This window comes from Chlamydotis macqueenii, chromosome 4, assembly GCF_036417535.1.
Source record: "Chlamydotis macqueenii isolate bChlMac1 chromosome 4, bChlMac1.mat, whole genome shotgun sequence".
Lineage (NCBI taxonomy): Eukaryota > Metazoa > Chordata > Aves > Otidiformes > Otididae > Chlamydotis > Chlamydotis macqueenii.
Window position 1 is genome coordinate 83,144,407 of NC_141559.1, and position 23,458 is coordinate 83,167,864.

The window sequence follows — 23,458 nt, forward strand, 5'->3', positions numbered from 1 at the left end:
TGGCTCAGCCCTTTTGGCATCTGCTTTGTGGGTTTCTCATCAAAAACCATATGGGTTGTTCCTAAACAGAATGAAATGTTCCTTGGGCCAAGAAGGATTTTTCTCTCTCTTCTTTTTTTTTTTTTCTTTAAATCTTCTGAAGGTGGAGGTTCTGCTGCTGTCTGTTCCCCAAGAGATAGGAAATAGGTGGTAGGAGTTGCTTTAGATTTTTGGGTTCAGTCTTTAACTGCTGTAATCCCTGGCCTGACTTGCTGCCTGACTTTTTGGTATGTTGGTACCTAGCTCCAGAATTGTCCTTAGAACTCTGCCTGCTCTGAAGGGGACAGCAGTGTGGGTGAGCACCTTTCGCCTACCTCTGGAAAGACATTTCTCTGTCGTAGAAAAGACGTGGTAAGGTTCTGAAGACATCTTCTAGTCCAGCAGGTTCTTCCTAGACATGGTTGATGTTGTGGAGCCTCTCTCCAGCATGCAGTCATCGAACATGTTCTTAAATGTCCAGTGGTGGAGAGTGTCCTGTCAGGCTGTCCATTGCAGTCCTTAGTGCTCCTGCCCCGTCTCAGCCAGATCTCCTCCCAGCGTGATCCGCTGCATTGTCAGGGCACAGAGTTCAGCGCTCATGAGAGTCCGCTTCCTGAGAGCGGTCTTCCAGTACCTCAAGGGGGCCTACAAGAAAGATGGGGAAAGGCTGTTTAGCAGGGCCTGTTGCGATAGGACGAGAGGTAATGGTTTTAAAATAGAGGGGGGTAGATTTAGATTGGAAATTAGGAAAAAATTTTTTACAATGCGCGTTATAGAACACTGGAACAGGTTGCCCAGAAGGGTGGTGGAAGCCCCATCCCTGGAAACGTTCAAGGCCAGGCTGGATGAGGCTCTGAGCAACCTGATCTGGTTGGAGATGTCCCTGCTCCTTGCAGGGGGGTTGGACTAGATGACCGTTGAAGGTCCCTTCCAACTCTAACCATTCTATGAATTCTATGATTCTATGTCTTTGGGTGCATCTCAACAGTTGAGTCATCAGTGCCAATGCGTTGGGTGACGTTACTTTGAGCCGTTGCCGTACGTATCAGTACAGGTTCCGTCTCATGGAAGAAGGTTGGAAGAGAAGATCCATGCTCTTGCTTGATTTGGTGGAAGGCTGCCCGCTGCTTTGGTGCGGTTGAGGACCAGCTGTGGAACCTGGTATCTCAGGTTATTGCAAGTATGATTGAAGATAGTATCTGAGCGTGAGTTAGATCCTGAGTGTATCTGCTCTGCAGATCTTCCCAAATCCGATCTGAGAGGCTTAGAAGCTGCCCTGCGGAAAAGCCAGAAAAATGTTTTGTCCAGGACTAACCGCTCAGGGTGCTGTGCTTGTGGTCAGATGAGTCTCTGTGTGCTCCAGGATAACGGGGACCATCTCAGATAGGTGCTTTGAACGTTGCTGGTTTCTCAGAGTCTTTAAAAAACCCAAACCAGACCGATAAATGGAAACAAAAGCAGAATCTTGAAAGGAAACTTATCTCCAAAATGCTTGACAAGGTCCAGAGAGAGGGTGTGTGAAACAGCAGCTGGGGACCTCCCACAGAGAACGGAGTGGAAGGGTTTAATCTGAGGCCAGGCTACGAGGGGTGACGCTCCCTGTGACTTTTTGAGGGTCGGTGTGGCCAAGGTGAGTGAGCGTGGAGCAGAGCCGTAAGCACTGACGAGCTGTAATCCTCGTTTGCTGTCCTGGCTGAGTGAGCAGCCCTTCCTCTGTTGTGGCTCTTGCCGTGTGAAAGGGGAGCGTTAGGCAGCGTGGTCCATGGCGTGCCAGTAGCTTTACCTGGCCCGTACCCCCTAGACAGCGGGAAGGAAAAATGAGAGTAAAGCCATTGGGAAGTGTTGGAAATGGCTTCCAGACCTTTTCCTTCACCTTCTTGTGGTTTCTGAGAGCGCGTGAGGGCCCTGTAGCGTGTCAGACCTCGGGCATGGCACCTCCGAGCTAAAGCAGCAGTCGTAAGCACTCTCTAATTGTTTTTCCAGAATTACCCATGGATCAAACCCTGAAAAGCTTCACAGTCCAACACGCCTTCAACCTTTTGTGAGATCTAATCCGTGACTTCTTTTTACCCTAATTGCCATAGGTGTGATAGCTGCAGCTTTCTTGGGCAAGGTCGAAGGTGTAGGACAACAACTGGAGAGCTGCCCAAGTCGATGTAAAGAGAAGTGAGGGTTGGCGTGCCGTCACTTGCTGCTGGAGCTGCCTACAACCCTCGGTTATGGAGCTGGGAATAGTCCCGTGTTGGGGGTGGTGGTACTGGGGGCTGGAGGCCTCTTTTGGGTTGAGTGCTTTCAGATGGAGGAGGACATTGCCTCGGCTGCTGTGTTGGCTTCTTGCTGCAAGCTCCAGCGCTTCGCTGTGGTTATCTTTAGTGGAAGCATCAAGCCCGAGCAAGAGTAGAGCATAGTGTGTCCTTAAGCCAAAGCCCGAGATTATCCCTTCGCTTCTTCCCTCCATCTCCATCTGCATCCCCTTTTCTGATGCCAGTCTCTGGGAAAGCAAGCCTTTTGTCTGGATTTTTCTTTTTTAATAGTTTCGGCAAAAAAACCCTACTACCTCCGTCATGCCCTGATTGTCAGGGAGCGTGTTGAAACAAACCCTCGCTCAGAAAATAATTACCGGTGCCCGAGAGAGAACTCCAAGCTGAGGCTTGGTCCTGCACGGTTGTGTGCACCTGAGTCATTCTGGGCTGGGGAGGGTGAGAGTCGGACCCTCTCGCCTGTGACCGGTTCTCAGTGGGGTTTGGTTGGGTAGCAATTAAGCTAACGAGAGGTTAAACCCAAGTGTGGGAGTTTCCACTGGTGCTTTGAGTCATCGGGGGAGAGATGCCTCTTCAATGCTGTGTGAAAAGGCAGCGTTAAAAAAAAACCAACCCAACATCAGACCGTGGTTTGTAGCGTTGCGTGTAGCAGGGCGTTTCGTGTGAAGGCCTCGGCGTTCAAAAAGGAATTTTAAATTGTTGGTAAAAGTTAATCAAAGAATATGCATCCAGTTGCTTAACAGCGAGCAGTAAGTTATTTATCTCGGCCCGGCTCGCAGCGTGCTTGGGAGTGAATAAACAAAGGCCCGAGCTGCGGAGTTGTCAGGGCCGCGGCCTTTAATGTGTTTGAAATACCTTCTACGACAGCCGTCCTCCTCCTGCTTCGGGTCCGCTTATCTCATTTTCGGCTTCTCCGCTCTGTGTAAATGTGATAAATAAACGTTGTAATCGCATAGCTGAGCTGCTTCTGATGGCCGCCTGCAGATAGCTTGTTCTTGAGGCTGGATCACGCCGAAGCGTAAATCAACACTTTGCTCAACCAAGGACTTCTTAAAAAATAGCATTTAGTCTTTTATTGTACAGCTGACCTGGAGGACTGGGTTGCCTAAGTCGTTTTATCAATGCTAATGTGATAAAACTTCTTTTTACAGCTCCTAGGAAAGGAGAGGCTTGGTCCTTCCCTTCTCCAAGTACGGTACTGCAGGAGCTTCCCAAAAACCAGTTGAGGTCGAATAGGTTTTATATAAAATGCTGAATCACAGACGGGTTTGGGTTGGAAGGGACCTTCAAAGCCCATCCAGCCCAACGCCCCTGCCAGGAGCAGGGACATCTCCAACCAGATCAGGTTGCTCACAGCCCCGGCCAACCTGGCCTGGAATGTTTCCAGGGATGGGGCATCCACCGCCTCTCTGGGCAACCTGGGACAGCGCTCCACCACCCTCAGTGTGAAAAATTTATTCCTGATATCTAGTCTGAATCTACCTCCCTCTATTTTGAAACCATCACTCCTCGTCCTGTCACAGCAGGCCCTGCTGAAATGTTTCTCTGTATAGACCACTCTCAGGTCTCCCCGGAGCCTCCTCTTCTCCAGGCTGAGCAGCCCCAGCTCTCTCAGCCTGGCCTCACAGCAGAGCTGCTCCAGCCCTCTCAGCATCTGCGTGGCCTCCTCTGGACCCTCTCCACCAGCTCCACGTCCTTCTGCTGTTGGGGGCTCCAGAGCTGGACGCAGCGCTGCAGGTGGGGTCTCACCAGAGCGGAGCAGAGGGGCAGAATCCCCTCCGTCGACCTGCTGCCCACGCTGCTGGGGGTGCAGCCCAGGGTGCTGCAGATCACTCTGTGCAATGAACTCGGAGGCTGTAACTAATGCTGGCCTCGTCCCGCGGCCAAGGAATAGGAGTGGGAGCGTGGGGACGAGGATCGATCACGGGGTGGAAGTGAAAACGAAGGGAGAACTGCGCGTTCCCCATTGCGCGTTCCCCATTGCGCGTTCCCCGTTGCACGCTTGATAGTTATCTGTCTGTTCTACAGTAACGTAGCTGTGAATAACTGCGCTAGCAGAAATCCAACTGCTGCTTGTCGCTGGTGTTTGGAGGCAATCCATTCGATTTTCGTTGGGTCTCCGCGCTCGGTCGGTTGGGTGGGCTCAGTTGAGTTGCCATGGGTGGTGGAGTCGCTGCTCCAAAGTTCTGTGTTTGAGCAGAAGTGGCTGGTGTTTGGGAATATCGGTGTTGTGAGGTGGGGTTTTAGGGAAGGAGGAGTGGGAGCTTGAAGGTCTGTGCAGGGTGTCGGGCAGAACAAACTTGTTGAATGCTGCATTTCTAAATTTATTTTTTGTTTTAATGACCAAACATGAAGGGAAAAAAAAAAAAAATCCCGTTCTCGGTCCTTGTTTCCTGTGCTGCTGGTGAACTTTGTCAGACAAACCTCCGACAAATTGTTTTCCCTGATAACCAGTTAACACCGGGAAAGCAGATAGGCAAAACCTCTTATCGTCTTGACAAGCGCCGGGCTTTTCGTGAAAACTCAAAGCAGAAGCTGTGTCAGCGTGTTGAGTTTACACCTTGCAATAATAATCCCGGCTTTTATCTGATCGGAGGGGGATTTTATAACTTTCGAATGGGCCTTTGGCGGGCAGCCAGCCCTACTGTCATTTTTTATTAGCTTTCTTTTTTTCTTCCCCTGTAGCCAGTCTACTTTTTCTTGGGTAATATCGTTTAAGGAATATGTCTCTCATTCCTCGGGATATTGGGAAATGGTATTTTCAAGTTCCGTGTCTCAGCCCATTAGAGGGGTCCGTAAAACAATCACAGCAGCGAATGTGCGGTGCCTAATCAAAACCACCGAAGCTAACCGCAGCAGTACTTCAAGCCCTTTTAAATAATAAAATGTCTTTTTTTTTTTTTTTTTTTTTTTTTTTCCTGCCGTGCCTTATCCACTATCTCATCAGGAAAGAGCTAATTAGATTCTTCTAAAAAGTAAATATCGCCAGTTCGTTGGGTGGGGGTGACGGGAGGTAGGACACGCTCGCCGTCAGCATTGGCGAAGCGATGCGGGAAAACAAGACGAAGTTCTGAAACCCCTATAAAAAGCTATTTGAGTTTTAAAGGAGCCCGTTCCCCGCACAGACGCTGTAACAGCTTTCCCTCACGGTGGATATGGCTTCTGTAGCCAGAGCCTGGAGGAGTCCGTGACCTGCTTAGCTCCACCATCTCGTTCCCCGCCATAGGGTTGCAGGCCTGGGGCCGTGCTCGCGTGGTTACAAGCAGTCAGGTTACTGTGAATAATTCACCTGCGACAAATCAACTGCTTGTCACTGGTGTCTGAAGGCAGTCCATTCAATTTTCATGCAGAACGTTGGGTCTACGTGCTTGGTCAGTTGGGTTGGCTTGGTCAAGTTGCGATGGGTGGAGGAGTCGCTGCTCCAGAGCTTACGGGAGTGGTTTCAGGATGGACTGGAAAGTATTGAGCACTTGATTTTGGGTTCTTGTACAACAGGCTTGAAGGGAAACTCCCCAAAGCCACGTCCTGCAAGGTTGAGCGCCTGGCGGAGTGAGGTGCAGGTAGTGTAAAAGAAGCAGATGGCTTGGGACAGAAAACATGAAATAAGGGCAGAAGTACTTTTTTCCCTTGTTCCTTTGATTCTCTGTTTCTCAAGGAAGAACAACAAGAGGTTGATTCTTCTGGTTGCCTTCAGCCAACACAACCTCCCAACTTCTCAGCTGTTGAGGTGAAGGCCTCCTAGACTGCTCGGTGGCCAACCCTGCTCCGGTTACAACAGCGAACGTAGGTCACTGACCTAAACCTGAACCTGGAGGTGGAAGGCTGCCTTTGCTTCTTCTATCAACCAGCCTGGAAGCAGCGTTGGTGGCAGGGGGACCGGGATTTCTGCCAGACTGCTGTGCCGATCGCGTGGGCGAAGAAAGTAGCTGGGCTTGGAGGGAATTTTGGCAACGTGAACCGAACGCTTTGTGCGTTACTGCTAAACGTAACGTTAGCCACCAACAGACATTTGGTTTCTTACCTTTTTTTTTCAATCGTCATGTCAAGCGGGGAGTCGGGAGATTGATAGCCGTGTAGAACAGAGGCGATTTAACAGAATAATTCAGAAATGCACTCACTTTCATGTAAACCGCACCAAAAGGTAAGGGGGTTTTTATTCGCCTTCTGGCCCTCGAGGGCTTTTCGCCTCCCCCGTCGCCCCAGGTCCTTCCGTTTTCAGAGGGCACGCGGGAGCGTCGCCCGGGCTTTGATGTGGTTTCCAAAGTGTGCCTCTTCGCTGGGCTCCCTCCAGATGCCTTTATGCGGAACAGAACGTTAAAATCCAAACGTGCCGGCTCTGCAGGTCGTTTTTCATCCTTTACGCGCGACATCAAATATATTGCGGAGTCGTTGTGCTGCAGCCCCGGCCCGGGAAGGTGCGGGTAACGAGATGGCGGTCGGAGTGGGAAGTTCCTTGGCGGCTGAGCCCGAATTTCGCCTTGGTTGCTTCCCCTGGGCCTCTCCACAGCTCTTTCCTTCTCTCAAGGTGAAACTGAAACCTCGGTGACTTCACCCAAGCCTGCCGAAGCTACAGAAAATTTGATATTTCTCACTTATAGGTCACTTCAGTCCAGATTGTTTCCTGCCAGGAGTGGGGGCGGGGAGGGGGGGAATGCCCTCCCGTTAATGGAAAAGCAATTACTACTTCATCTGGCGCGCGCGTGGTGCCGTTCCAGCGGAACACCTAGGTTATGGGCTCGGCTCGTGGCGCGCCGGCTCCTCGGGTTCCCAGCCGGCCGGTGACGGGCCGCACCCATCGTAGGACGGAGCGGCGGCTGGGCGAGGCGGGCGTTGCGTGCTGTGGTGTGCACCGGTGTGCTGGAAGGGGATAGACGCCAACGGGGTTATTCTGGGGCCGTTTTTCTGTCTTTAAGGTAGAAATCCTTGGAAAATATCTTCTCATGTAGAACTCCCCCCTTCCTCCCTGTCTGAAATTCCTGAAGGAAAACTGCTCTCGGGGGGCTGCAAAGCTTTTGTGCCGTTGGGAGCATCCCTCTGGCTGCTTTTTGTGGCTCTCTGGGAGGTACGATGTGATTTCTTTTTTTCCTTTTTGTCTTTTTTTTTTTTTTCCAGTAAGTCCCTGGACTTTTAATTCAGGTCAAAATTCTCTTGCTAAACTTTAGTTTATTTGCATTAAAAGTACAGAAAATGCAAAACGTGGTGTTTGAATTGGGATGTTGAGCTCCTTGGCCTAGAGCGATGGCTTTTTCTGGAGGGACGGATTTTCTTGACTTTGGGTTATCGACAACTGATTTGGATCTTATCCATGTTGACATCTGGTCAGTAAACGTCGTGTACTACTGTGCTCCTTCGGTGAGCGCAGCCGGAGCTGAAGGAAGACGTTAACACCTCTTGTTTGAAAAGAGATGGGCGACCAAGATAACGTCTCTTCTGAGGACGTATCCACAAGGCCCTCTCTTGAGGCTAATTCTGTGTCCAGCCTAAAATGCTGAACGTTGCATGCTTAGGGCTTCGGCAGTGAAGTTCAGAGCTGGCGGCGGCCTCCTTCGGCTGGTTAGCCCAGATTTTTCCTCTCCCATGACCGCCTTTGCTGCTGTGATCTTGCTACACCCTGTTTAATGATCCGTTTCAAGCACAGTGAAATCCAGAACTTTGCATTTTCCCATTCTTTGATTTCTTCCCTTTCTGGAAGAAAACAGATTACATAAATTTGTGAGATTTTAATGAGTACACTGGGCTGGCTTTTGGTGTAATTTACAGTGGATTCAGCGTTATAACTTCATTACGCTTCAGTTGAGTAACTTATGTCATAAATGGGCGTATCTGAGAGCGGAATCGCGCCTTGGATCTCTTTGTTGTGTGGGCTTCAGAAGGACCAAATGCTCCCTCCCCTTTTTGAAGTTCTAATTCTCTTTATACGATGTTGCAATGCCTTTCTATAGAGTTGTGCCTCTGAAGTTTGAGATTTCTAATGCAAAAACCACCGCTTTTTCCTCCCAGTTGCTTCCAGTATTGACGTCGCTAGCGGAATTTGTCCTCAGCAGCGTTCACACGGACCTTTTCCTCTGGCTTTGTTGGAAGAACCCCTGTTGTTGAGACTCATCCCTTAAGAGATCTCTTTAATAAGCTTGGTTGGTAGTCCCCTTGCTCAGCAGTTACTTCTCTTGTAGGAGCACTTGTAGTAAACATCGAGGGTCCTGCTGCTTTCCAGCCACTAGAGGTCAAGATTGTACTATGGCATCGCACAGTGCTCAGCGTGTAAGGCTTAACTCCAGTTCCGGGTGCAACCACCTCTGGTGTCGGCTCTGTGTATTTAATTTAATTATCAACTGCCTTACTTGACCGTCAGGAGGAAGCTGATGGGTTGGGGTATCTGTGCCGTGCTTGGGTTTTGATGTCCTTCAGATCTAGAAACTGCACAAGTGGTTGGTCTCTGGTGGGAGATCTTCCTTCCCAAGGAGGGATCCGAAAGGGAGCTGAGCTGAGAGGGGCTGTCAAAATAAATCTCGCTCATAAATTATTTTTGTGTGATGTTAATACTTTTCTGTGTTTAAAAGGAAATAATTTTGAAGGCTTGCACTCTAGATAGAGCTTTCTACTTTCTGCAGTTCAGGTAGTGGAAGTAGTTAGATTTTTGGGTTTTTTTTAAGGTTTTTTTTTTTTTTTTTAGTAGGTTCCACTTGTTTTAATTCTCCATTGTTTTCCTAGCACAGCTGATTTCACTTGACAACGGTATCTGCAGTTCAACTTCTAGCATTCCTTCTCCTTCAAAAGCCAGGCTGTCGTGTTCGTGTGGGGCAGGGGATGGTCCCCTTTCGCCACCTCGTTCATCTCCTGCTGTAGGGGAGCAGTAAAAAGCCCGGGTGCAGGTTTGATTCGGGTTGTGCAGGTGATTGTTAGAAACAGAGTTTGTATTAATAACTGAAATGTATAAAAACTCGTTGTTTTTTACAAAGAAACCCACCATCTAGAATAACACCTTCAGAAGGACATCTGGATAATTTCCCTACACTTTCTTCCTGAACAGAAAATATTTATAGACCAATGTGGGAGGGGTCCTGTAAACCTGTGTGTGCCTCTCCATATAAATTTTGGGTTTTCGGAGCGTTCGGTTTCCAGTTACACCAGAGCACAAGCCCACGTGTGCAGACCCGCTGCCTCCCTTGGCTTGGCCTTTCCCCCTCGTGTTGGCCATCAGTTGGCGCTTGCGGCAAGAGCAGCGGCTCCGTGCCGTTCCTCCTCCTTGCCTGTCCCCTTCAATTTGAAGTTCTTGGTCAACTCTCTAAAACGATTGGGGCTAAACCAGTTTTCCTGTCAAATATTTGGCTTGGGAACAAGGAGGAAACGGAGTGAGTTTTTGGAGCAGAGGACACACGTTGACCTCCGCAGCAAACAAACCCTGCAGCGGGAATCTCCAGCGGGTCGAGGGAGCTCCACCGAGTCCGTGTGTTCTGCTCCCTGGGTCGCAGTGCTTCTCCCAGCGAGCGAATTTTTTTTATTCGATACCTTTTACAGCTCATTCTGTACATCAGCAGCGTACAATTAAGCTCTCCTGGGGTACCACAAGAATGCTTTCAGGAACCTCTGGGGTCCAGATGTGGAATGCTTTGTGCTGACACGGCTTGAAAAGAGGAACAAATCCGACGGTTAAGTACGTCCTTTAATTTAGCCTGTGACAGTCACCACATGGCCTATGGGCTAATATTTCTGCATCTGGGCTGTAAATAGATCAATATGGCAATAGGATGGGTTTGGCGTTTTGATTTGTGAAGAGTCAGAGTATTGTTTGTATTGTTGCGTAATCCCTGGAATGGTTTTGAAATTAATCTTCTGGTTCTTTGGAATGGCTGGGTTAGGAAAAACATAACGTTTCTAAGTTCCATTAAGTGCGTGTTTTATTTTGTCTCATTTTTTTGTATTTCATGACTGATTGCATCTTTTGGTTGAAAAAAAAAAATTAAAAAATCTGAGGATGCTATCGTAAAATGTGAAACCTGAGGTTTTTTTTTTTTTTTTCTTTTTCCTAGGCACAGCAGCAAAGAAACCTGGACAATATTGTATCACAGCATCCCAGGATAAGCGGGGGGAAGAAGTCCAAGAAAGACGTCTGCGCAAGCTCAGATCTGGAGGTAAAAACCACTAGCCCCATGTCCGAGCAAGATTCGGGTATCCTGGATGTTGAAGATGAGGATGAGGATGAAGAGGTAACTGTATAATCTCAAACCCAGGAGGCTGGGCAGTTTGGGGGTGATCAGTAGTGTCTCAGTTGGCGCTTGCACCTCGCTCGGTCTTTCACGTCGCCACGCAGCGTGCCGTAAAGATGCCGAATAGGCTGTAGAGCCAGTTATTCTGCGTTATTGTCCCTGTTCTCCTTAGCAGGCTCAGCAGAGAGGCCGAGCGTTGTATGGGAACCAAACAGCTCGTGTCTTCTGTCCCCCAGCTCGAGGGCTGCGCTTCCGTGCTTTCTTGGGCGGGCAGTTTGGTATCTGTCCTTCGTTAAAAAAAAATACAAATTGCTGCGTAGTGTGAGGTCCGTGGCCTTTTCCGTGGGACGTGTGTCTGGGTGGCAGAGACGTAGGCTGCGTTGAGGAGGATTGCACCGGGACAGAATTTTTAAAATCTGAGCTTGGTTCCTTGACGTCCTCCTTTCTTTTTCTCTCCCTTTCTGCTGCTGCTTCCTCAGGCTGTCTGTTGTTTTCATTAGTTAGAAAGCATAACCTTACTGGTAGTGTTGGTTCTTCTTTCCTCCCTGCACTGGGACATCTTGAGGGACAAGTCCTGTCCCTCTCCTTTTCAGGAGAGGCAACTTGGAGATACCAGCTTGGAGCGTAGGTCATGAGATGTTGAGCTTTTTGATACGTTCTTCGTTTCTTGCGATGCAGTCTTGTGTTGGGCCTTTCGGCAAGTTCTGTCTGCCACACTGGATGCTGCTTCTCTTATTGCTGAAGCTTCTCTCGTGTCAAGAGAATGATATTTTCGGCTACAACCTCTAACTGAAGACAGTCCATGAGCAGCCAGAGGATGAAGAACAAGTCTCTGAAGTTTAAAATACTGTGGGTTGCTCGAGTGGTTCTCTGCTCATGTTCTGCCTTTTCCCCCACAGTTCAATTCTCTCCTCTTCGTCTTTGCTGCGCTTCCAAAGCAGACTGAGGAGATCACCGCTTACCTCGCAGGGACCAAACCGGGGTACAACCCAGAGAGCCCTCACGCTGCACTGAAACCACCTGGGTGGGATATTTACTCCTACATCAAAATGGAAATGGAGCAGAAGTTAAACAAAAGCAAAAGGAGTGGGAAGGGCACATTTTCTGAAAACAAACAGTGATTTGTGTAGATCTATTTTGATATTTCCCCGTTAAAAAAGTAAAAATCTGGTCCTTTAGCAGTTCTTGTTCCAGTTCGCTCTCAAGATCTCTCGCTTCCGTGGAGACCAGGAGGCAGCGTGAAGCGTGGCGGTGCTCGGGGGGGTCCGCAAAACTTGAGGCAATGGGAATTAGAAGTTAGAATTGAATTCCATTAGAATGAAAGGTCTGAGGAAAACATGAAGGAGGGAGGAATCTGAAGACGACGCTTGGTGTGGCGCGGTTGGGAGAGGTCCCTGGCGTGGCCGGAGGCGCGGGCGGCGGGGGGCGGGCAGGGCGGGCGCTGTCCGTGGTGATGAACCCGCGGGACCCCCCCGTCCGCCCGGCCTGGCGCTCGGCAGCCCCGCAGCGCAGACCTCTCGCCCTCCTTTTCCCAGGACTGGCTTGTGGGGGAAGGGGATGGAGAGGGGTTTGGTTCTTGGGTGGCTTTGTTCTTCCCCGTGCTCCTGCCTCTGGGAGGTCTTCTCCTTTTTGGAAAGCAAAGGTTTAATTTATTAGTACAAATTGGTCTGTTATCTGGAAATAGAGCCATTGCATTTTTGTGCCCCTCACTACAACCAAGACATTGAGGTGCTGGAGCGCGTCCAGAGAAGGGCAACGAAGCTGGTGAGGGGTCTGGAGCACCAGTGTGATGAGGAGCGGCTGAGGGAACTGGGGTTGTTCAGTCTGGAGAAGAGGAGGCTGAGGGGAGACCTCATTGCTCTCTACAACTGCCTGAGAGGAGGGTGTAAGGGAGGTGAGTGTTGGTCTCTTCTCCTGAGTAACAAGTGATAGGATGAGAGGAAACGGCCTCAAGTTGCATCAGGAGAGGTTTAGATTGGATATCAGGAAAAATTTCTCCACCAAAAGTATTATCGAGCACTGGAACAGGCTGCCCAAGGCAGCGGTGGAGTCACCGTCCCTGGAGGGATTTAAAAGAGGCGTCGACGTGGTGCTTAGGGACATGGCTTAGTGGTGGGCTTGGCAGTGTTGGGTTAACAGTTGGACCTGATGATCTTAAAGGTCTTTTCCAACCTAAGTGATTCTGCTGTTCTAAAGGAGTGCTGTGTGTGTGTAGTGGGTTGACCCTGGCCAGCGGCGAAGCCCTCAGCCGGTTGCTTGCTCAGCCCCCAACCCTTAGCAGAGCTGGGGAGACAATCTGAAAGGCAAAGGTGAGAAAACTCCTGGTTGAGGTAAAGGCAGTTTAGTAGGGGAAAAAAAGCCCGCCGAGTGGTGCAAAGGCCATCACTCACCTCCCTCCAGTAGAACGATGCCTGCCAGTGTCCGCACAATGGTTAATTTTGAAAAAACTACTCCCCCAGCTTCATTGCTGGGCAAGGCGTTGCATGGTGTGGAATATCTCTGTGGTCAGTTTGGGTCGGTTGTCCCAGCGGTGTCCCCTCCCGGCCTCTTGCTCGCCCCTCGCCTACTTACTGGGGCGGGCTGAAGTGAGAAAGGCCTTGGTGCTGCGGGAGCACTGGTTAGCAACAGGTAACACACAGGTGTGTTGTCAGCGCTGTTTTGGTCACACTTCTAAATCACAGCACTGTACGGGCTGCAGCGAAGAAAATTAACTCCATCCCAGCCAAATAATTGGAATGAAGTCAGTAGACAAGTGAAGAAACGATCCCGAAGCATTCAAAGACTGCGCTGGGTAGCTCTTGCTCTTGTCTTGTCGTAGGCAATAAAACCAACCAGTGACCACAGGTTTCTCTTTGGAAGACTACCGGTGAAGGCTGTTTGAATGTGAAAAGGGAAGAATGAAGGGCAGCTGGCACCCACTCCTGCTCAGAGTTGAAACCAGGGTGATCCTGGGTGTTTCTGATGAAGTTTAGGCAGGAGAGCACTGGATCCTGGTGCACAGGCTGGAAGAAGTTGGGTGTTTTTTTTTTTTTTTTGTCCTCTTTGTCCTTGCAGCAAAATTTACGGGACAAAGCTTTGAAAGGGAAGAAAAAGCGCGCGAGTTTTGCTTATACTGTTACAGATTTTCCGACGTAGATCATCCTCTCCCATGAAGTAGCATAAGAGAGCTCCACCAGCTGCGTTCAAGGAGATGAGTATGAGATGTGGTTCTCCACTACATTGGTGTTCTCCAGTTTGGAGACATTACGGCCCAGACCTGTCCCACTGAAGTACAGATTCCTCACTGAGGTGGAAGCTCCCGCTGCAATCAGAGTGAGGGAATGGGCCCAGCTGTAGACCCAACTGGGAGAAGGCTCAAATCCGGTTTTTCTGAATGTCAAGCTGCAGAAGGAGGGTTTGCATCTCGCAGTGAGTAGCTCCACAGTTTCTTCAGCGTGTGCCAGCTGCTCCCTTTGTAGTAAAAAGCATCCGGCAAACTACAAAGCTCGTCCAGATTCTTCTCATTTGCAGTGACTTTTCGTTTTACGATCTCGCTGAATGCAGCGGGACAAACCCGCCTGCGCTGTGCCTCGTTTCTTCTTGTCCTCGGAAAAGATCGGTCAGGTGTCTGTGAAGTGGTTGGGTCAAACTGGGCTCCCTGGTGTTCCTTTGTGGGAGAGGGGAAGTTTTAAGGAAGGCCACCACACTTCAGAATCGTGGCCGCTCGACTGTCCTTGAAGAACACGTCAACAGATTCCAGACAGTTCTCTATTTGGAGAAGGAGTTTGGCACTCGGGCCATCAGCAGGTGTGAGGTGTAGCCAAAATTCATCGTGCTTCTGGCGTTCCCTCAGGTTGACCTGGCTGGAGGAATGAGTTGTGATTCTCTAAGTGAGTGTAATGGATTTCTTACAAAATTTTGGGAGCTAGAGCAGGGACCCCAGAGAGGTCTCTTGACTTTCTATGATAAATGGCTTTGTTAAGTGCCATCAGCCTCCACCTTTTTGTTTTCTTCCATGAGTAATTATGCAAAAACCATCTTGGACACTGAGAAACCTCTGTGTTTCCAGACAAAGCTGTCTGCCTGTTGTCTGTAACGTGAGCCAGAGTGAGATCAGTCAGTCTGCTGGACCGTCTGGCCACTTCCAATATCACCGAATCCTGAGCATCCTCTTGACCGTGCCAGTGCGTTCCAACTCTTTCCCCTAAGATTAAACCATGGACACGCTGGGACAGTCAAAGGACACCAAGACCTCACAAGATGTAGCAAATCTACAACACGGGTTGTTCTGTGGCTCCATTCAGGACGGGGTTAAGTGCTTCCCGGCTGCTGGTGCCCAAAGAGATTTCTTGAATCCCAGACTGGTTTGGGTGGGAAGGGACCCTCAAAGGCCACCCAGTCCAACCCCCCCGCAAGGGGCAGGGACATCTCCAACCACATCAGGTTGCTCACAGCCCCGGCCAACCTGGCCTGGAATGTTTCCAGGGATGGGGCATCCACCGCCTCTCTGGGCAACTTGTTCAGTGTCTCACCACCCTCATAGCAAAAAAATTTCTTCCTTACATCCAACTTAAACCTACCCTCTTTCAATTTAAAACCATTGCTCTTTGTCCCATCACACCAGGCCCTGCTGAAGAGTCTCTCCCCACCTTTCCTGCAGCCCCCTTTGGGCACTGGGAGCCGCTCTCAGGTCTCCCCGGAGCCTCCTCTTCTCCAGGCTGAACAGCCCCAGCTCTCTCAGCCTGGCCTCACAGCAGAGCTGCTCCAGCCCTCTCAGCATCTGCGTGGCCTCCTCTGGACCCTCTCCAGCAGGTCCAGATCTTTCCTTTGCTGAGGTCTCCAGAGCTGGACGCAGTGCAGAATGAACAGCACTTTCACCCGTAGAGTTTTACTTCGTAAGGCGAATGGATGTCTTCTGCAATGTGGGCATCACGTGAAGAGACCCAACCTGCTCCACATCCTCCACTGCCCTTGAGCCTCTGTGAATGCAGCATCGTGTGTGCTCGTGTTCCTCTGCACCAGCTCATCCACGTTCGTCATTCAGTGGGCCCGTGAGTTGGGTCAAAAAACACCTTTCTTGAGTTCTCGAGTGTTTGTCTGGAGGTTTTCCCTCACTGAAAGAGGGGCTTGTGTCACATCTTTGCGTCAAAAACCAACCAGGATCAGAGACTGGAGCCATTGTATCACAAACTTGTCTGGAGTCAGGTCGGAGCATCCCTGAACTCCGGGCCAGCCTGGTGTTGGTGGCAGCTACAGTTGAGTGTTTTCACTGAGAACTTGCCTTCCATGGGTTAAATTTGCTGCAGGCCGCGTTTAACCCGACTGAAAAACGTTCCTGCGAGAAGAGAGGGTTTGGCTGTTTACAGAGACTGACAGGTCTGCCTCTGCTTCCAGCACCAGGAACGTGCCAGATGCGGGATTCGGGAATGAGATTGGTGAAGATGACGTTTTGTAGATTGGGAAAATTTTGGACAAGATGAATAAATTCTTTGTTCTGCGAATCAAAAGCAAAAAAAAAAAAAAAAAGATCTGTCTGAAGGGGGATGTCAGGGGAGTAATGAGTCCTGTCGTTGAGGCGACTCTCGTTCTCATTTCATCGTCAAGCTTCAAAAATCGGGATTTATTTGGTTTTTTTTGAGCACTGGGAGTGCAGCTTTGGCTAAGAAAATCAGCTCGCTGCTGAAGGGGATGTGCTAGGCCTGAGTTTTGAGATATGCCTAAACAGTAGATAAATATCTAAATATGTAAATATTAGATGTGTTTAAATTGTACAGTGTGTTAAACTAGCCACAGCGATAATTTCATATATTCTGTGCGTTCCGAGGCTTATCTTGGTTAGCCTGGAAAGATTCCAGACCATGGCATGATTATTTCTTCTGCTGTGGGGCTGTGGCTGCGTGGGGAAGAGGTGCTCTGTGCTTTTCCTTAAAATACGTCGGAGCTTTAGGCCCTGCCTAAAATCCTAGCGCAGATTTTGGGTGCGTTGTCTCTCTGTTTGCAAAAAAAAAAAAAAAAAAAGCTTTCTTGTGGTCCAGGACTTGCGTGTCTGTGTCTGATAGCGTCCTACCCGGATTAGCAGTTTAAACGCTGTTAACGGCGCGGAGGTGTTAACTCTGCAGAACGGGCCAGCGTATTTTTGTGTGTGTGTGTGTGGCCTTAAAAGTTTCTTACAGAAGATCAGAGCCTGTGAAAATGTTGCAGTCTGCTTTGAAAGAATTTCTCTGGGGGAGTAAACTCCGGTTTTGGCAATATCCTGATTTCACAAATCTTTATCAGAAATATTTCTCCGTGGGCCGTGTTCAACTAGCGCCCCAAATCCAAGAGGAGCGAAACTGTTTGATCCAGAATTCACATTCCTAGGAAAAGATCGCCGGCTTTGATGCTGATGTGGCGGGATGACAGATTTCTCCTCCCTTAGAAAAACACGGGGCGGACGTGGGTCCGTCCAGTTCTCCCCGCGCTGGCGGTGGTCGCCGGAGGACGGCTGGGTCGAGCGAGGACCGATACTTCCCAATCTGCCTCACTGATCAACACTTTTGCTGAAATCGGAGATTTTTGAGCCAGAAGCGTTCTAGTGTTTTACCAACTGGAGACCAGTTACGCGTAACGCTGGGGGAATACAGCGAGGCGAGATCTGTAGGCCCAAAGCAGCTGAATCTGGATGTGGGAGCTGTTTAGGGAGCGTTAGGACACCCAGGAGACTGCAGATGGAAAATAAACGGCCGGGGAGACGTGATAAAATTGATAATAGCACAATAAAGCTGCTGCCTAGTGTTTGAGTTGTCAAATATAGTCTTGGAAAAGGTGAGAGGTGTTAGCAAGACCGGTGAGCCGCGTTTCGCAGCTGCTCGCCCTCGGCTGGGCCGTAACCCCGCTGCTGGGGCGTTGAACAGCCCAGTTCAGGGTGGAAAGGGGCGCGCGGGCGATGCCAGCCCTGTCCCTCGCTCCGAATCCTTCCTCCTTCCAGCTGAGCCAGCCTCGCCCGTCGGTCAGAGCCGCTCAAGCGGGGTGCTTGCCGCGAGGGAAGGCCCGGCGGGGTGGGTGAGCTGGCTGATGCCGTACCTCAGCAAAACTCCTCGCTGCTTCCTGTCCCTGCGCTGCCAGGTTGGGACTGTCAGGTTTTTGGGGGCCTTGGAGCGATGCTGGTGATGTTGGGGCTGCTCAGCCTGGAGAAGAGGAGGCTCTGGGGAGAGCTGAGAGCGGCTCCCAGTGCCCAAAGGGGGCTGCAGGAAAGGTGGGGAGAGACTCTTCAGCAGGGCCTGGTGTGACAGGACGAGGGGTGATGGTTTCACACTAGAGGGAGGCAGATTCAGACTGGATTTAAGGAAAAATTTTTTTACGTTGAGGATAGTGGAACGCTGGCCCAGGCTGCCCAGAGAGGCGGTGGATGCCCCATCCCTGGAAACGTTCCAGGCCGGGTTGGCCGGGGCTCTGAGCAACCTGATCTGGTTGGAGATGTCCCTGCTCCTTGCAGGGGGTTGGACTGGGTGGGCTTTGAGGGTCCCTTCCCACCCAAACCATTCCATGATTCTATGTGGGATGGGATGCTCCCGCACCATGTTTTGCTGCTCTGTCTGTCTCCGTAGCTTCTTTCACTCTTTCAGCTCTAACCAAGAACCTCTGTAGTGCCACAGACCTGGTTTCTTTGCGTGGAGGGGATTCTTTAACAGGTCCGGTTCCACTTTTTTTTTTTGGATTTAACAAAATCTCCTGTTTTCCCTTTCCAGCCCATAAGTTCTGCACTCCCCTGCTCGAAGCTGTTGCTTTAGATGAGGACCGCTCGCCCCGGGCGCTTTGGGCAGTGTTGGTTGAGGCTTGCGTACCCTCATCCAGCTAGAGACTTCTCTCCTCTTCATCCTACCTCCTTTTTAGCACGAATGCCTCTTAAGCGTAATTAAAAATATATAAAATAAACATGTTTCCCAGGCCTGTCCATCGGCCCCTTTCATCTTTCTCCCCTTTCTTCCACCACATGTCAACAGAACACTCCCCTCCTCTCTGGATTTTGGGGGAGAAGGAGGGTTGCCTTCGCTTTATGCCTTGGCCAACAAGCTTAATATTTTGTTGGCTTGAACATATCCAAAGGACACAAGCTTCTTGTATGCAAATTTCTTCTCTGATCTTTCCTCCCTCCCTCCGTCCCACCCTTCCAAAACGCATTTCCTTGTCCCGGTGCAAGACTCGCTGTGTTGTTGAAAGGTGCTGGAGTCTGTGTGGCGTGGGGTTTTGAAGGAAAAAAAAAAAATTGTGCTTTTGAAGAAAGCTAACTAGAAATCTACAGAATAAGATTTTTTTTCTTATTATTATTTCCCCCCGTTGCATAAGTATCAGAACAGCTTGTGCTGGGATGATTGAATTTGTGTTTAAGCCTATGGTCAAAATTAAATCTCTGCTGAGCTGGCTGCCAGAGGGACAAACGCTGCCCTGACATTTCCTAGGGGAGGGTCAATGGGGTGAGAACCAGGTTAAACGAAGTTTTCCTACTTCAAGAATATTAAAAAAATTGAAATATGGTCAGATATAGGCAGATGCCGATAATCAAGGTAGTTGTAGGAACAAATTTTTTACGCTGAGGGTGGTGGGACACTGGCCCAGGTTGCCCAGCGAGGCGGTGGGTGCCCCATCCCTGGAAACATTCCAGGCCAGGTTGGCCGGGGCTCTGAGCAACCTGATCCGGTTGGAGATGTCCCTGCTCCTGGCAGGGGGTTGGACTGGGTGGGCTTTGAAGGTCCCTTCCAACCCAAACCATTCCGTGATTCTATGTCAGGCACCTGAAATCCTGGTGTTGCTCTGTTGAACCTTCAGGCACTGGAGTTGCGCTTGCCCATCGGTGGTGTGTTGGAATTGTGTTTACCTCTCTGTGTTCTGCGTGTTTCACACTGATCTCCTGCTTTTAGGTGCCTGGGGCCCAGGACCTGGTGGACTTCTCGCCGGTGTACCGATGCCTGCACATATACTCCGTCCTGGTGAGTAAGCTGGGCCGCCCGCGGGGCCGGTGCTGACACTGGGCAGTTGGAGATGACAATGGGGTGCTGCTCCTTCCATCGATGCTGCTGGAACGAGGCAGTTGCAGAACATTTATTCATGTTCACCTTGGTAGGAAGCGTGTTACCTGAAGTAGAAAGTAGGCCGATGTTGGATGGATCTGGGTGAAAACCACACGGCTACCTCACGCAGGCCACAGGAGGAGAAAGGGATGTTCTCTCCAGCTACTGCAGACCCCGGGTTTTTAACATACATATTTCTTGGTTGTGCAGTTTTCCTCCAAAAATTCTTCTTTGACCACAGCAGCTTCATTATTCAGTGCGAACGGAGGAGTTGCAGGGGGAAATTGGTTTGCAATGTGTTTGCTGTGCTTGGGAGAGCTTTGCTGCTCTGCAGACGTCGTTTGATGGGAGCAGATTTGCTGCCATCCCACCCAATCCACCGTTTGCCTCTTTCGCTCCCGATTTCCTGTTGGTTAGGCTTTGGCGTGCACCGAAAGGTTCGGCCAGGCTGGACCTGTCCTGCGGTGGTGTTTGGTTATTGGTTAAAACGTGTTGCTCTGAACTGTGCCGTGTTCTCAAGAACTTGTCAAGAGAGCTCCCATCTCTGCAGACGCCGGCTGCTGGCTGGTTTGCCTTTTCTCCTAGTCGTTATGAATGTGTAAAATATTGATTTTTACATATTTTTTTTTTTTACTTATTTATTTATAACGAGGGCAGGTAAGATGCCCTTTGCAGCTTACCCATTAACTTTTAATTGCTACGATGCCTCCAGCAGCGTACAGGCCGCGCGCCTGTGGCCCCGAAGGCCTGGTGTTGTGCGCGTCCGTTCTTTCGCGCCCTTCGGCGAGAGGGAGCTTTCGGAGGGCTCTTGGCCTGCGGTTGAGCGATCCGAAGCCCAGGCAGCAGATGAAAAGAGCGCTCTGTTCGCAGCTTTCCTCCCTTTCCACGCCGGAGCCAGGCTTGAGAGAGAGTTGTTTTCAAGGCGGTTCCAAAGCTGGTTCCTCCAGCGATACGTAGAAGTGAACTTGCGAAAGGAAAAGAATTGTCATAAAAAACATTTCTGTAAAATCTTTCTGTGCCCTCATCTGTTAATAATTATGCAATTTGGCTACGTGGCCCTGATATTTTATTGGAATGAGAGAGTTCACCTACCCCAAATGTGTTACTCTGTTTATCTTGGAGAACAACCTCCTCCTCCGAGCCAGCGCGGGGAGTGTGCTAATTGAAGATTACAACTGCTCTGAACTGCTTTGTGGGTTTCAAAGTGTCACTTGATTTGGAGAAACTTCAGTGAAGAGTATGCTTAAGGAAAACAGGCCCAGGAATCCTGTTTGTGTGGCTCACGTCCGTGCGTTTAATGCAAGGGTGTTTTATTTAATTGCGTATTTATACATAAAGCTGGTCTGAGAGGGATGAAGAGCTTTCGCTGGTGGATGTAACAGTTTTGTGCTTTTGAAATTATCTCGTTTCTACTCTGGGGCTTTGTTGTTGTCTCGTCGCTTTGCTTTTTAATCTGAAGTAGCAGTTGGTCCTTTGAAGCCTATTAGGGAGCCCTGGCTGCTGGGAGCCAGGTTTCGTGGCCAGCGCTCTGTGGTGGATCTGGATGGGGTTGTCTTCTGCTGGAGGTGGGAAGAGTGCAGCGGGGTTGGTGATGGTGAGGTTAGGCCTGGCTCAGGGGTGTCATGCTGATTGGTTAGCGTTCTCTGTCCCCATCCTGAGTGCAGATCATTCGGTCCTTCTCCCCCTACTCATGGAATCATGGAATGGCTTGGGGTGGAAGGGACCTTCAAAGCCCACCCAGCCCAACCCCCCTGCCAGGAGCAGGGACATCCCCAACCGGATCAGGTTGCTCAGAGCCCCGGCCAACCTGGCCTGGAATGTTTCCAGGGATGGGGCATCCACCGCCTCTCTGGGCAGCCTGGGCCAGTGTCCCACCACCCTCAGCGTAAAAAAATTTTTCCTTGTGTCCAGTCTAAATCTACCTCCTATTTTAAAACCACGACCCCTTGTCCTATTGCAACAGGCTCTGCTGAAGAGTTTCTCCCTGTTTTTCTCACTCCTTCCCTATTTCGGCCAAATTCCCCAGTAATAAGGAAAAATCCGTACTGCAGAGCTCTGAGGAAGGTGTCTTGATGAAACAGGAGCAAGAGAAAAAGGTAACCAACGGCCATAAAGGCTCCTGAAGAGAAGATTGCCCTTCTCCTGACCTGTGATTGAATCCTGCCCGGGCTTTCTAGGCCCAGCTTGGGCTGAACAATGTCAGAGATCCAGCAAGCATCGAGGGAAACGGCCACATCAGCGTCAGGCGGAAGGATCATAATGTAATAGTTACCAAAAAATCCTAATATTTGTCATTTACAATAGCGTTATCTAAATGCTTGGCCTGCAGTTAAAAAGGCCCACGTTGAATAAACATTGAGATATTTATTATTTTTAGTGAAATCGACCTTCCAGTCACCTCGGTTTTATGGCTGTGCTGCTTATAAATTCCCAAAGGATTATTTGAAAAATCCTACTCATATCTGGCAGCCTTATCAGCAGGGCAGAAGTTCACATATTGTAACGGGAGGTCAGCCTTCGGTCATGGTCTTACGGAGGGGGCCAGGCACCTGTAAATCCTTCCTTCAGCAACCAAGGCGAAGTACAATATCAAACGGGCACGGAGACTTTTCCAGGAAACGCTGAACTTTCTCAGGAAGGGCAGAGGAGGGGGAAAGAAAGTGAAGGAAGGTCAGGCGGGGGTTAATTGAGAGTTGGACCTTGGCGCGGTGACTGCGGGGAGGACAGGCTCTGGTGGGATGCTTTATGGGACTATTCATCGGCGACTCCTTTTCTTGTGAGAAACTGAGGGTGTCTTGAGGAAGAAGTGGGCGTAGGGGAGGCTTTGAGAATCAGCAGATAGCGAACAAAACAGCACAGGAGTGTGTTTGTGTGTTGTGCACGGATGACCCTTCTTTGCTCAAATAACCCTTGGATTTCGTGGTTTGGATTTGTGTCCCTAAGCGGTGCCGGGAAGCGCAGGTCCTTACCCTGCCCGTCGCTTCTGCACGCAGCGGATATTCTCTGAATTACACGAAAAAAGGCTTTTCAGCTGCCAGGTTTGGTTTCAAGGCGGTACGAATCGGCAACCACTGAACGGCCTCGGTGTGCCGGTGTGAATCCTGGTAATATTAGATAATATTAGACGAACGTACACCATCCTTTTCCTGGCAAAATTTAAAAAAAGATGAGCTGGAACCACGGATACGGTGGTTCTTCACGTGCCGGGAGCATCGTATCAACGGGTTACGGCGTGGAGCCGGCGGCAGAGCCAGGCCGCGTGCGTCTCGGGGCCCATCCTGGTCTCCGTGGTCAGTTGGCCAAAGCCCGCGGCTGGTTTTGGCTGATCCTAAACACTAAACCCCGCTCAGTTTCGGCTGGGCAGCGACCCGCTATTTGAGGACGTTCGTCTGCAGCGCGGTTAGGCCGCTAGCCTGTTGCTATCAGGGATATCTTTTCCTTGAGTTAATGGAGAAGGTTGTTGAAAATAGTAATATTATTATATAAAGAAGAAACAAGAATATTTCAGCAAAGCGATTTTGCCATTGACGTTTTTATCTTTTATGTTGTCTTTGACCAAAGTTCTATGTAATGCTCCCAGTTACTTTGATCGGTATCCAAAATAAATTAGGAAAGGTGAGGTTTGGGCCAGATGGTTTATCTGCTGGAGCATCTCAACAGCTGTTGGGTGCCTTGTATTCCAAGGCCAAGACGTAGAATTGCTTTGCTTTACACAACATAAAATGAAAAGCAGTTTGCGTTTCATGTTTCCCGTAAGCTGTAGCAAGGCAGAAAGCAAAGAGTGAACCAAGAGCAGAAGGGAATTGGGGGGGGGGGGAAAAAAAAGGGGCAAAACAAAGAGTGGTTTTGCAGAGAAGATGCTCCCAAGAAGTTGTCTGGAAGGCAGCTGACGGTGATTTAAGTCCTTCAGCTCCTGCTTCAGCCGGTGCCGGTGCCTGTTAGTACTCAT

The 23,458-nt window shown here is 49.9% G+C and overlaps 1 protein-coding gene across 4 annotated transcripts in view; it reads left to right on the top strand.

The window, feature by feature from the left end:
* The window catches only part of EXOC6B (exocyst complex component 6B), a 274,450-nt gene that overhangs the window by 112,363 nt on the left and 138,629 nt on the right, over nucleotides 1–23,458 (top strand). For all 4 annotated transcript variants that reach the window (XM_086747734.1, XM_086747730.1, XM_086747733.1 and 1 more), the window contains 2 exons: nucleotides 10,307–10,483; nucleotides 19,360–19,428. In XM_086747734.1, coding sequence (XP_086603860.1) covers nucleotides 10,307–10,483; nucleotides 19,360–19,428 — 246 coding nt within the window. The remainder of the gene's footprint in view (nucleotides 1–10,306; nucleotides 10,484–19,359; nucleotides 19,429–23,458) is intronic.